This window comes from Nycticebus coucang, chromosome 9 (assembly GCF_027406575.1).
Source record: "Nycticebus coucang isolate mNycCou1 chromosome 9, mNycCou1.pri, whole genome shotgun sequence".
NCBI lineage: Eukaryota > Metazoa > Chordata > Mammalia > Primates > Lorisidae > Nycticebus > Nycticebus coucang.
In genome coordinates this window covers 115966078-115980769 of record NC_069788.1, presented here as the reverse complement: position 1 = coordinate 115980769, position 14692 = coordinate 115966078, and the positions used below count along the sequence as shown (strand labels likewise).

Sequence of the window (14692 nt, the reverse complement as noted above, 5' to 3'; positions counted from 1 at the left end):
TACTTTCTTGATGTAGGGACTTATTGCCATAAACTTCCCTCCTATTGCTACTTTTACTATATCTCATAGGTTTTGCTGTATTGTGTTTTCATTTTCATGTTTTTTTAAGAAATTTTAAAATGTCCTTTTAAATCTGTTCATTGACCCACTGGCCATTCAGGAACATAGTGTTTAATTTCCCTGTGTTTGTACATTTTCCAATGTTCCTTTTGTTAGTGATTTCTGGTTTTATTCTTTCATAATCAGAGAAAATACTTGGTATGATTTCAATTTTTTTGAATTTTTTAAGACTTGTTTTGTGGCCTAACGTATATTCTATCCTTGAGAAGGATCTATGAGCTGAGAAGAAGAATGTGTATTCTGCGGCTGTTGGATGAAATGTTCTGTAAATATCTATTAGGTCCATTTGGTCCATACAGCAGGTGCAGTCCAATGTTTCCTTGCTGATTTTCTGTCTGGATGATTTATCCAGTGCTGAAAGGGGAGTGGTGAGGTCTCCAATGATTATTGTATTGGGGTCTATCGCTCTCTTTAGCTCTGATAATACTTGCTTTATATACAAGATCAAACAATTATGTTCACAAATTAATCCCAGAAAAACTGCTACGTTCCTCATTGCTGGAAATCACTATGGTCACTTTTGAAGTATTCTTTCCCCTTGGCCATCTAGTGACTGTAGTGATGTCCAGCAATGTGGTATGTACCACTTTTTCTAGGATAAGTTCATGAACTTAATTGTCTGACATCATATGTGGATGCTCTGATGTCGGGTGCAAGTATACTTAGAATTGTTATATGCTCTTGCTGAATTGGCCTCTTTATCATTATAGTAACCTTCTTTGTCCCTTTTAATATTTTTTATCTTGAAATCTGTTTTGTCTGATAGAAGTAAGGCTACTGCTGCTCTTTCCCTGTTTTCCTTTTGCATGGAATATCTTTTTCCATCCCTTTATTTCATGTCTACGTGTGTTTTTACAAGCAAAGTGTGTTTCTAGCAGCCAAATATGTAGTTGGTTCTTTTTCTTTTTTTAATCTATTCATCCACTGTATGTCTTTTGATTGGAAAGTTTAGGTCATTCACATTCAATATTATTATTATTGATAAGTAAGGACTTACTGCTGTCATGCTATTATTTGATTTCTGGTTGTTTTGTGGTCCTCTCTTTCATTCTTCCTTCCTGTCTTCATTTTTTTTTTTTTGGCTGGGGCTGGACCTGAACCTGCCGCCTCTGGCATATGGGGCCGGTGCCCTACTCCTTGAGCCACAGGCGCTACCCCCGTCTTCATTTGTTAAAAGCAATTTTCTTTGGTAGTATGTTTTAATTTCTTGCTTTTTGTTTTTTGTACATCTGTTATAAGTTTTTTGATTTGAAGTTTGGAGACTTGCAAAAACACTTTATAACCAATCATTTTAAACATATCACAACTCTGTTGACAAACAAATAAACAAGCTAAAAGAACCGTAATAGAAATTCTACTTTTTACCTCCAGGCCCCCCCTTTTAACTTTTTGTTGTGTCTATTTGTATCTTTTTATACTACCTATCTTTCAAAACTATCTGACCATTTTAATGTAATTGAGCATGAACTTTGACCTTATTGGGGAATGAGAGGATAGAGAAGTTCAAAGCTAGAAGGCAAAGGCTCCAATTACATGTTTGTGGTCTAACTGGGCTGAGAGACTGGGCCAGCTGAGAGGCATGACCGTGCACCACAGACACACGGACCACAGGAAAGACAGGGCTGCTGGAAGGACAAGCAGAGGAGCTGAGACCGCGGGAGACAGAGGAACGACTGCAGTGTCTTTGTGGACAGTGGGGAGTATGACTAGCTGAGGGCAAGGCTGGCCCCTTGACTGGATGCAAAGCCTGGCATGACTCCATGAGGTGCACCTAGAGAAGGAGGCTGCAGTATGTGTTGTACCATTTCTAGGCTCTGGCTCTTTTTTGAGTGCCACTTTGTCCAGAGGCCATGGCTTTCAGATTGCACCACTGATTTTTTTTTATTTTTTGAGACAGAGTCTCATTATGGTGCACTTGGTAGAGTGCTGTGGTGTCACAGCTCACAGCAACCTCAAACTCTTGGGCTTAAGTGATTCTTTTTGCCTCAGCCTCCCAAGTAGCTGGGACTACAGGTGTCCACTGCAATACCTGGCTATATATTTTTTGTTGTTGCAATTATCATTGTTTTAGCTGGCCCCGGCCAGGTTTGAATCCATCAGCCTTGGTGTATGTGAACAGCACCCTACACACTGAGCCACGGGCACTGCCTGTACCACTAATTTTGAATCAAGGCCCCATGGAAACTACCTGGCTCCTGCCTCTGGTGCCAGCTGAGCTTTTATGCTGACTCTTAGGAAAAACTCCATCTGTTTGTCCACGTCTTCCAACACGGACTAATGTCAAAGAGCATGAGCATGGCATCAAACATGTTCAGGTTAGAAAACAACTCTTCCACTGGGGACTGTGCAGCCGTAGGAAAGCATCTTAGCTTCTCTGAGCTCCAGTTTCCTCATCTGAAATATAGGAATAATATGGGAGATAGCATGGTTGTCATGAGGGTGAAAGGAATTTTCTAAAGTGCTTGGCATGTTGCAAGTGCTTAGTAAGTAGCAGCAGTTGAAATACATATATTTGTAAAATCCATAGGAAAACACACTAGATTTGTATTTATTTCTCCTTCTTGTTGAAAAGTTTTATAAATTTGGCTACACTATTATTAGCCTCTGTGGGAGGAGGTCAATTGCTTTGTTGAGCAGGAAAGATTATAGAGGAAAGATAGAGCCTGAATTTTGCAAGGTGTATGCCTTACCCAGAGTAGGTGCTTACTAAATGTTGATAAATCAATATGTCAGTTGGAATGAGGACTTAATGAAAGTTATTAGTGGAAAAACTGAAATTCTGTGAAATAATTTAAAGAGGTTTAGTATGAGCTGAATATGAGTGACTGCAGTCTGGGAAACATATCTCAGGAGGTCCTAAGAAAATGCTCCTGAGGTGGCCGGGTTTAGTTTAATACATTATAGGAAGGTAGGAATTACAGGTAAGATCATAAATCACTACATGGAAGGTATACATTAGTTTGGCCCAAAAGGTGGAAATATCTCCAAGTGGGGGCTTATAGGTGGGTTTAGAGATTCTTTGATTTGTTATTGGTTAAGGAAATAAAATTTTGCTTAAAGCTTTGAGTCAGTAGAAAGGAGTGCTGGAGTTAAAATGAAAGAGTAGGAGAGCTTTTGAGACTGGAGGACCAGGTGTCTGAAAGTGCTATGGACAGAGGCCCAGGGAAAGGCAAGAGGTGAGACTTTGGGGATGGTGAAGAGATTGTGCACTCTGTATATAAGCAAGATAAAGCAAAAGAAGGCCATGTAAAAGAAGAATAGACTGTAGAATGTGCAAGGCAGAAGGCATTAGTTTGAGAATCACCAAAGCACCAGTTGTTACTAAGGCTGTGACAGTAAATAAGCCTCTAGACTAGCAGGGGTCCTCAAACTGCGGCCCGCAGGCCACATGAGGTGGTGTGATTGTATTTGTTCCCATTTTGTTTTTTTACTTCAAAATAAGATATGTGCAGTGTGCATAGGAATTTGTTCATAGTTTTTTTTTTTTTTTTTAAACTGAAGTCCAGCCCTCCAACGGTCTGAGGAACAGTGAACTGGGCCCCTGTTAAAAAAGTTTGAGGACCTCTGCGAAGGGATTGGATGTCAGGGAGATGAACAGAAGGCCAGGAGCTAGTGATGTTCCAGAGACTGGAGAAAGAGTGGGAAGAAGTCAGAAGAGGAACTGAGTTGTTAGAGAATGTAGTAGGCTCAATAATACCCCCAATATAGATGTCCACGTCCTAATTCCTGAAATCTGTGAATATTGCTGCCTTATTATGGCAAAAGAGATTTTTTACATATGTGATTAAGAATCCTGCTATGAGGGGATTATCCTGGATTATGTTGGTGGGCCAATGTTACTCACAGGGACCTTTTAAGAGGGAGGCAGGAGGATCTGAGTCAGAGAGAGATTGGATGATGCTATCTATGTTCCTGCTTTGAAGAAGGAAGATGAGGCTGCAAGCCAAGGAGTGCAGGTGGCCTCCAGAGAAAAGGCAAGAAAACAGACTTTCTCTTAGAACCCCCAGAAAGAATGTAGCCCCCTAATACCTTGGTTTTAGCTCATTCAGATTCATTTTGGACTTCTCACCTCCCTAACTGCAAGATCATAAATATGTGTTGTCTTAAGTCACTAAGTTTGTGGTAATTTGTTACAACATCAATAGGGATGAAATTAACATACTCGACACTGATCAGGTACAGTGTGAGGAACTTGCCTGGTTACTGAGATGTATTAATACTGTTTGGGGTATGAATAGTGTATGAGTTGGGGTTCTCCAGAGGTGGAGACCTATGAGAGCTGATGGTGTAATCAGCTGAAGCCTAGCAGTTTGAGAATCAGAAAGAGCCCAATTATTTCATTTAGAATCTGAAAGCCAACCTCCCAGTCTTAAGGCCATTAAGCAGGAATGAGTCAACTCAGGGGTGGGTCAGTCATTTTGCTCTCCTCAGGTCTTCAATAGACTGGAGAGGTCCACCCAGGTGGCTGCATCATTTTTGCTACCAGTGGGAGGGGACATTATCAGCTGAGCTGGTGAAGGAATCTTCTAAGGTAGAAAGAAGGCAGAGCTCGGGCAGTGGCTGGATCTTCTAATCTTGTTGCTGCTGATTCAGGGACTGAAATGCCTCAGTAGAGGGGGCCTTCATCCCTTTCCCTACTGCACACAGTCTAGGTGCCTGGCCCTTAGATCTGAGTCTCAGTACTCAGCTCTACAAGTTCTGGCTCCTTTACACCAGCTAGGAGGGCTGTAAGTCAGAAGCTCCAGGCTCCCACTGCCTAGACTCACAATCAAGGTCCTTTTTCTTCCCCCCCCCCAAAATCCCCCACCGCAGTTTAGCTGGGGCTGAGTTCGAACCCGCCACCCTTGGTGTATGGGGCTGGTGCCCTACTCACTGAGCCACAGGTGCCACCCTCAAGGTCCTTTTTCTTCCCAGGGAGGAAGTTCCTCCAAAGGAGTCAGACAGTTTAGAAAAGCTTCTTATAATACAGAAAAGTCCTGTTCTATCTTTTCCCCAGGACACTGAGGCCTGCCTACTGACTCTTTATTTATATTACTAAAGAGGGTAACTCAAGTGATTGTTCTAAAATAAAAAAGCTTTGGGGTGATTTTTTTAACTCCTGCCTACACCCTCAGAGAGCTGGCAAATTATCTTGCTAAAGATTTAAAACACAAGTGAATGCTCGACACAGCATTGTACTACAATCCATAATTTCATTCATTGCTGTCAACGACTTTGGGAAGACTTTATCGTCCCCCTTTGGTGGAAGTGTGAATTGCCATCAGAGGCAATTGGAAGTATTCCTAGACTGGAATACTTGGTGTAGGTTCTCCCAATAGCAGATTCTGAGACAAGTGCATTAGGGAAGGGGAAGAAGTCATTAATGAGAGGGCTACTACTGTGGGCAACTGTGGCTCAATCCTGATGGGGACTCTCTAAGAGAGAGTGTGGAACACACCTCAGAACTGGCCTGTGGAGGGATGAGGGAGTTGGGGGATTTATTTGTTACTTCTGATTCTCCATTGGCTGAGAGTTGCTCCTGAGATTAGCACTTCTGGCCTGCCCTGTGCACAGAGGATGCAGGGCATGTGGCCAGAGAAAGCTATGAGGCAGAAAGAGGAAGGCATGTGAGATGAGGAAATGGCTAGGGAACTCTTGGGCTGAGAGGATATGAGTCATGAATAGTGTCTCTTAAAGGTCATGCCAGTGATATTTCTTCCAAATACTTAGACTAATTGTGTTAATACCATTAGGATCCATTTGACTCAATTTTGTTTTGCTTTTTTTTTTTTGAGACAGAGTCTCACTCTGTCACCCTGGGTACAGTACTGTGGGATCATAGCTCACAGCAACCTCAAACTTTTGGGCGTGACCAATCCTCTTGCCTCAGGAGCCAGAGTAGCAGGGACTATAGGCATGCACCACTATATCCAGAAAGTTTTTCTATTTTTTAGTAGAGATGGGGTCTTGCTCTTGCTCAGGCTGGTCTCGAACTCCTGAACTCAACCAACACACCCACCTTCGTCTCCCAAAGTGACAGGATTAAAGGTGTGAGCCTCCATACTGTGATTAAAGGTGTGAGCCTCCAGACTCAATTTTAGTTGATTTTTTTAAGCCCTTCTAACTTTTGTAAGGATTAATTTTTTTTTTTTTATATTGAGTTTCACTTTGTTGCCCTGGGAAGAGTGCTGTGGCATCATAGCTCACAGCAACGTCTAACTCTTGGGCTCAAGAGATCCTCTTGCCTCAGCCTCCTGAGTAGTTGGGACTACAGGTGTTTGCCACAAAGCCCAGATATTTTTTAGAGATGGGGTCTCGCTCTTGCTCAGGCTGGTCTCAAACTTGTGAGCTCAGGCAATCTACCTGCCTTAGCCTCACAAAGTGCTAGGATTACAGGCGTGAACCACCACGCCCAGTTTAGGATTAATATTTTTTCTTTTTTAGACATTTCCCAAAAATACAACTACAAAATTTACTTATTTTTAAAAGATAGAATATTAAAAGTCATTCTGTCTTGTAATTATGATATTGGACCCTTTTATAAATGTAAGATACATTATGAGATCTTAGTGATCTTATTCCTGTCTGTGACTTGAAACATTTAGTTATTTTAGCTTAGCTGTCCTTTTGTCATTCATCAATTATTCCTAACTATCCTAAAAAAAACCTAAATTAATAAAAACTAAAGAATGACGGAATCACCTAGAAGGATGCATTAGCATAATACATCATCAGAATTTTATCATCTTTAGTTTTCTTACTGCATTGCCTAAAATACTACATTATCTTTAAGAACATATAAAATAAGACTGGGGATGTCATCTTTGTGGTATGCTCTTATGTTTTTTTTAAGTAAGGCTGAGGAATCTGGGATTTTTACTTTCTTCCTATGATGGCAAAGAGAAAAAAAGTGATAGAGAAAGAGGTTTCATAATTATTAGATAAATCAGAAGATGAATTTAAAGAGATAGTAAAGTCCAGAAAAGTGATGGTGAAATTGAGTACAGGAGATATCCTAGCCTATGAGTCTTTAGATAATAATATTCTAGATGATTTTGCTCAAATTCAAGAATTAATGAATTAAGCATGTTTGTAAGGACAAAAAGGAAATATGGTATTTTCATCCAGTTAGTCACCTAACAAGATGACCTTAATTACACAATATTTAGGACAAGAGCCTGGGTATTCCTATTTTGCTAAAAAGATATATGACAATATTGTTTAGATATTTTCGTGAAAAATTTATGTAAATAGATAAATGCTGTATATATGTAAAGATGTATATATAAAGAGGAAATAGATGCAGTGCGAAAGAAATTATTAATTGAATGAATTTTTTTGTTTCGTTTTGTTATTTGCAGTTTTTGGCCAGGGCTGGGCTTGAACCTGCCACCTCCGGCATTTGGGGCCAGCACCCTACTCCCTTGAGCCACAGGCACCACCCTGAATGAAATAATTTAAACTGTGTTTATAAATCTAAAAGAGAAAAAATGAAAATGCTTTGCAATACGGGACAAAGATAAGCATTCTCTCTTCAACCAAATTATGAGCCATGAAAGCTTTTGAAAGTATTGTGTTTTGATGATACAAGTACAAACAGAAGAACCATGAGGAATAATAGACTGGAACCAATCAGAGATACGTTTGAAATCTGGAATCACTATTTATAAAATAAATATGTTCCAGGTTCATGACATTGGATGAATGGATATTTTCAGCCCAGGTTTGTTTTCTATTTCAAGGCTCGGCACCTGTAGCACAGTGGTTATGGCGCCAGCCACATATACTGAGGGTGGCAGGTTCGAACCCAGCCCAGGCCTGATAAACAACAATGACAATTGCAACAAAAATAGTTGGGCATTGTGGCAGGCGCCTGTAGTCCCAGCTACTTGGGAGGCTAAGGCAAGAGAATCTCTTAAACCCAAGAGTTTGTGGTTGCTGTGAGCTGTGACGCCACGGCACTCTACCAAGGGTGACATAGTGAGACTCTGTCTCAAAAACAACAACAACAACAACAAAACAAAACAAACAAACAAAAGAAACTAGGAAAGTCTAGAATACTTTTTTTTTTTTTTTTTTGAAATAGGGTCTTGCTGTGTTGCCTAGGCTGGAGTGTAGTGTCCTAATCATAGCTCACTGTAACCTTGAATTCTGAGGACTCAAGCAATCCCCATGCCTCAACTTCCATAGTAGCTGGGATTATAGGCACATGCCACCATACCTAGCTATTTTTTTTCTATTTTTAGTAGAGATGAAGTCTTAACTCTTGCTCAGGCTGGTTTCAAATTCTTGGCCTCAGGTGATCCTCCTGCCTTGGCCTTCCATAGTGCGAGGATTGTATGTGTGAGCCACAGTGCTGGCCTCGCCTCCCACTGGACTTTTCCTTTCTGCTCTTTGAAAGACAGAAAGGTGATGGCCAGGGCTTAAACAGCCATCTTGGACTGCCAGATACAGCTGCTTATTAGGACAGAAAAATAATATAAGGGGTTAGAGGGAGCTGTTGGAGACTTTGAATGGCGTTTACATACTAAAGAGAAAAATAAGCTTCTAAATTGTTTGTCATTCTAATTATTTTTGTTATGTATATTTAGAGTTTAAAAAGTGAACTTAGTAAAGATAATGTCTGTGGATTAGTCTCATTTTCATAATGGGACTAATAATACCTCCTTTAGCCCAATGCTAAGGTTACAGCAAGTTAGCACTAAATCTAGTAACAGAGCCCAAGATTCTTGGTGTCACAAGCTTCTGAACTCTTGACAAAAGTCTTGAACTTTCAACACAGCTCACCTCACTCTGTTGTTATAACAGGTGAAGCAAATATAAGTAAAGGTATACATATATGAGCATTTTGCTGCAGAATCCCATTCAGGACCCTCCTCCATGAGATCTTCCTGCCCATTAGGTCTACAGTGGGTCCTCGCTCTCTGAGTTCCCAAAACACACTGCAGGCTTTATTCTTAGATGTGGTTTCTAGCTATCAGGCTAGTCTATGTCTTAAATTAGATTGGAACCTCTCAGAGGGCTGGATGTGCATCCAAAGAACCCTCCTAATAATGAGTATTGTAGTGGGCAAGGAAAGACATGCATCAAAGTTCTTGTAAAGATGAACAGAAAGGTGCTATTCTAAATACAAAACAAGGCAAGATTCCTCTGGATTATACAGAAACACAAAAATACATTTGAAATTGGCATTCTCAGCTAGTACTAAATATTTGAGGTCCTAAGACCTCGATATATATGATATAAAGCATCATTTTTCTTCTATTGAAACATCTTGCAAACAGAAGTCCCACAAGACAAGGAGTATGGCTGAAACTGGATAAACCAGATGCCAGCCTAGCTAGATTTATTTTTGGACTATAAGCCTGGCCTCCAGGGACAGAAGGAACTTGTCAATTTTATTTTTCACTTGAATCAGAATATTGAGCCTGGCAGAGAGATGCTGTTTGGGACTAGTAGTTCTCTGGAATTTCTAACCTTCTCAGCTTGGGAGGAGTTTGGAGAAGAAAATGCATCACTTGAATGATGGCCATGGTTAGAAGAGGCCTCACGTGCCAACCAGAGGGAAAGCAAATACTTACTGAGCAAAGTAACTGGAAAGCAGTTGCTCGTATTTTAAACTAAGCTACATGATTGAAATCCAGAATAATGTAGACTTTTGGACCAATGACCACTTGGAAATAAACCTTCTGGCAGGAAAGTAGCATTTGGTGCTTGGGATGGAAAGGACTATTGCAATGCTTTTTCCCTAGGTACTTTGTGCTGCCAGGCTGGAGGGCCATTTCAAGCATATTTACTTACTCCAACAGATTTCTCAATAATTTCAGCAACAGGAAGAAGTTCACCAGCTTGATGGGTGCACGTAGCCAGGTGGGAGAGTCAGAAAAAAAACCTGTTAGGCTGCTGAGCCTGACAGTAACGTTTCTATCTGGTTGAGCTCTTGGTGGGTGAACACTTAGGAGGGCACATGGAAATTGATGTAAGTGCTGCACGAGGAACAACACTGGACAAGTGTCACAAGTCCAGCTGGGAAAATTCTCAGTGTGTCATATCACAAGGGCTGTTTCCTGGCTTTTTACACCTTCTTCTCCTAAAGCTCAGCAAAGCTCACAAGTCTCAATTACCTTGTAGGCAACTGAAGAAATGCCCCATTAGCACCCACAGGGACCGTGGAGATTGCAGTTATTACATGACAAAAGTGGAATTAGATGCTGAAAACCTTCCCTTGAATCTCAGCTCTGTCATTTACTAGCCAAATGAGGTCAGGCTAGTCACAATCTCACAGAGTGTCCATTTACCTACCTGTAAAGTAGCAATGTCTGACCTATTTATTTCATGGGGTCATGCTGAGGATAAAATGAGACGAAGCATTTGTCATACCCTCTTCAAATGCCAGATTGTGATATTTCTAACAATCATTCTAAGGGTTTACACACTCCAGTTTCTTTAACCCTGACAGCAACTCTTATTGAATACCATTTTCATCCACATTTTACACAAAGGGGAACTAAACTCTGGAGAAGTCAAATGACTTGTTCAAGGTTATGCCACTAGGTGGCAGACCCAGGAATTGAACCCCTGCTGTCTAGCTCCAGAGTCTGACCACAGAAGTAATTCCCAGTAGGAGAAAAGATAGACAATTCTTTTAGAGATCTTTTCCATTTTTGTTTGGAGAACCACAAGTACTTTGTTATTGTTCCAGCAGCCAGTCTGGGGTTTTTTGTTTGAGGGCACTGGGCATAGGGGAAGCCTTTTAAGCAGGAAGTGGTGTATTTGGTTTTACTATTTAGAAAGATGACTTGCTGCAGGGGAGGCGGGGTAGAGGGGACCCTTATGGGGAGTAGGCAAAACTGAATGCAGGAGTCAGGTGGGAAGCTTGTATATAATCCAGGAGAGAAGCCCCAGGGGACCTCTCAGGCCAGACAGAGAGGAAGAGTTAAGTGCTGGTATTTACAGTCTGGTTAGAGAAAAGAAGTCCTCCCCATAAAGTCAGTAGCCTATACCAAAGGGAGTGGGCACTAAGGGTTGTGCTCCACATAAGAAGATAACCATGGCTTTCTTGGATTGAATGCAGTGGAGCACGATGCTGTGTCAGGAGCCGCCTGATGCAGCTGTGACCATTCCCAAGATGGTGGAACACCCTGGCCAGTGCCCTCCAACATCTTACTGGACTCTTTGCTGAGCCTGTCCTCTCCAAGAGATCGTTCTCTTTTTTGACCCCTCTCTGGGATCTCTGCACTCACAGACTACCTTTTCCCCATTAATGCTTTTCCTCTTTCTCCCCGACCAGGGGGCCAGGGTCCCTCCGACTGCTCCTCCCCAGGCTGCTAGGTCACAGAGAAGCTGTCCCTTGCCCTCCAGTTGTCTCCAGGATGGGGAGACAGGATGTCTGCTCCTCGTGCGCTGCAATCCCAGATGACTAGGCGCACAGGGCCACGGGTGGGTATTCCCTCCCCAGAGGGCGACGCCCAGTGCAGGCTTCACCATGTTCCCTCGAGAACTTCCTGGGCAGGTGCTGTGGGACTCAAGGTGTCACCCTTGGGGAGCTTCTTTGAAAGAAGCGAATGCTCTTGTTCCCCAGTCCCAGTCCAGCAGGGCCCAGCCCGTGCGGGTCACCTGGCTACTTGCCAGCTGCTCTTGGTGTTGATGCCGTGGAGAGGGGGATTTCTCAGGGCCATACATAGCATTCCCATTCGAAAAAATTTGCCTGCCTACTTTACAGGGCGGTTGGGGAAACTCCGTACTTAAGCTAAGGACTATGCCTGCCTACGGCATTATTATTAGGCAGGTGAGCATTCTGGTGGGTTTAAGGCTGCTGGAGCTTTCTTAGGCTGCCGCGGACAGGAGGATCAAGAGAAAGTTACCGGTCTCCACTGAAGACCCCTGCCGCAGACCTCCTCCGTGGGGGGCCGTGGGGGATTGACCACGAGCCGCCCCTCTTGCCTCTCTCCCATTGGCTTTCACCTGCTAGAGGGCCGGCTGCTACAGGCTTCCCGGGCCGTCAATCAGGCCGGCCGGGCTCCGCCCCGCCCCTCCGGGGGGTTTATAACGGGAATTCCCATGGCCCGGGCTCCGGCATCCAACCTGCTGCCGCCGCGGCCCTGCAGAGCCGAGCAAACGCCGCGCGCAGAGCACACGCTCTCGCCGCATCTGCCCTCCTCTGCGGTTCTTGACCGTGTGCTCTGACCGCAGCTTCCGCGAGACCCCGGCGCACGGCCTCCGAGCGAAGAAGAAAGGAAGGCAGGCGCAGTGTGCGCCCCGCGGAGCCCGCAACCCCTGCCCGCTGCCGGCTGCCTGGCCCGGCTGGCACTATGCTGCCCGCGCGCTGCGCCCGCCTGCTCACGCCTCACTTGCTGCTCGTGTTGGTGCAGCTGTCCCCGGCTCGCGGCCACCGCACCACCGGCCCCAGGGTAAGTGCGCCCCCAACTGCGCGCCCACCTGCGGAAGGAGAGTAGGTGGCTTTGCCCCTCATCGCCGAGGGCAGGAGGAGGGGGGAGGGAAGTGTCAGACCTTGTTCTCTGCCAAGGTCTGAGGTCTGAGGTCTCCACCTTGTTCTACTACCCGGTCGCCTGAGGGCTTCTAATAATTGTTTCTCCCTATGGCGCCACCCCTCCTTTTTTTACAGCACCTACCCTCCTCCCCGACCTGTCACTGGTGGGTTTTCTTCCCCACTCTCTTCTCCCAGGGCGTTTTGCTCCAAGACCCTCGGAGGTGCCTCCTGCGTCGCTGTCGGCTGGAGTAGGGCTTCCCTGTGGTCTCACACTGAGCGGGCTCTGGCGCGCTGGCGTTCTTGGCAGGCGTGGGGGTGGGGGGCGCAGCTCTGCTTAGAGAGTTTTAGGTTACCCGCGAGCCACACAAGGTCCTTGTGTTGTTTCTAAAAGCTCGTAAACCCACAGCAGATAATTTTAATGCCCTCTTCTGTCGGGCAGGGCCTGGGGGAGGGGCAAGGGGGGGGCGGTGGGGAAGAGCTGAACAGTGTTCAGGGGTCTCTTCCCCTGGGATCTATGCTGGGAGGTTGAATTACTTGTTGAACCTTGGTCTGATTGGCGTTTCTGAACGACATGAAACGTGCCAGTTCTGTGCACAGGACAGGCTGTCCAGGGCATTGTAAAATCTCCTGGAACCGACAGCATTGTGTTCATTTGTGGTCTAAATTGTTGTGTCCCCAGTCCCAAATAATCCAATAAGTATTTCACTAATTAAAAAATATGTTAAACTGTTAAACCTCCTAGTTGTTCGTTTGACCAAACTTAAGGTGATTTCTGGCCAAGCATCAGTTTATGTCAGGGTGGTTGCCTTTTTTTTTTTTTTGGCCGGGGCTGGGTTTGAACCCACCACCTCTGGCATATGGGACCGGCACCCTACTCCTTGAGCCACAGGCGCCACCCGGGGTGGTTGCCTTTCAGGGCAGCTGTTTGCCTCAACTGGCAGCCTCAGACACCATGGGAAAGGAGCTAGGAACTCTGTGAAAATCATGTTGGCTCGTCCATCAACTTGTGCCTCCTTTCCAGGATATCCTTCAGCCCATCCCTGTTACCACCTGTTCAGATCACAGGTTCTTTATTCATCACTTTTGCTATAGGAGAATCATCTTTATAGCTGCCTGGTATGGAGGAAAAGCTTTGTGATGCTTGGGGATCCTTAACAACTGCCCAGATGCTGGGCTGATTACATCGGAGCCCTGCTATCATTGTGAGATCAGATTTGCAGCCACTTAGGAAAGAAAAGTGTTTGTCCCCATGTTGGGCCGGCCCTTGCTTTTATGACCAGATGTGCAACAGCAGCAGTTAAAGTGTGGCAGATTAGATCCAGGGCGTGTCATAAATCTTCAACAGCAGGCATTCCCAAAGCTGGGGCATGTAAGGGCTCCGGGAGTGACTTTTATGGATGCAGATGAGGATGGCTTTTAAATGAAGCTGCTTGGTTTGATATTAGGACTCAGAGCTCTTTAAACTCTGAGGTCAGGCGAGCCATGCGTTCCCTCCAATAATTAGGAACAGTCAAGACAGAGATGCAGACCAGAGCACCCCGGCTGAAATCTGGATGCCTGCCCACATAAGGGTGGAAATGAGAGAGGCCCTGAGACAAATGGTGGGGGGCTTGTTTGCTGCTGGGCATGTCCAGTGTCTCAAGCCATATGGCCCTCCTTCCCTGCCTCCTGAGACCAGAGGAAGCAACTTTAAGGGGAAAGCTAGGGAGCTTAGGGGAAAACGAGGGAGCTTGGTTAGGTTCCCTCCAGCTTTTCTAGTTTGTTAATTTGATATTAATAATAATTGAAGTGATGAATCATAAGCACAAACTGTAAATAGGCTCTGTGTTTTCCAATTGCTTTGATTGCTCTCTCCCTCTGTCTTTTTCTCTCTCTCTCTTATTTTCTTAAACACACGCACACACACACACAACACGTGCTAAGAAAGTACCAAGGGGAAGCTGCTGTTGTGAGCATGTGATTACCCGGTTGCATTTATATGCAGCAGTAGGAGCTACCACTTACAAACATTTGGGCTGGGCTCATTACGAAATCTCTTATTTGAACAAGAACAGGAAGGTGGGTCTTTTAAATGCCCCCATCCTGCAGTTGAGGATGAGACTC

At 44.4% G+C, this 14692-nt stretch overlaps 1 protein-coding gene across 9 annotated transcripts in view; it reads left to right on the top strand.

Annotated features, from left to right (window-relative positions):
- The window catches only part of SMOC1 (SPARC related modular calcium binding 1), a 254548-nt gene that overhangs the window by 77089 nt on the left and 162767 nt on the right, over positions 1-14692 (top strand). For 3 of the 9 annotated variants that reach the window (XM_053602446.1, XM_053602445.1, XM_053602444.1), the window contains exon 1: positions 12174-12509. The exons of 5 other annotated variants lie outside the window; for them this stretch is intronic. In XM_053602446.1, coding sequence (XP_053458421.1) covers positions 12411-12509 — 99 coding nt within the window. In that variant the 5' untranslated portion in view covers positions 12174-12410. Of the gene's footprint in view, positions 1-12173; positions 12510-14692 lie in introns of those variants that run through there. One more of the 9 variants, XM_053602452.1, reaches the window with a different exon arrangement.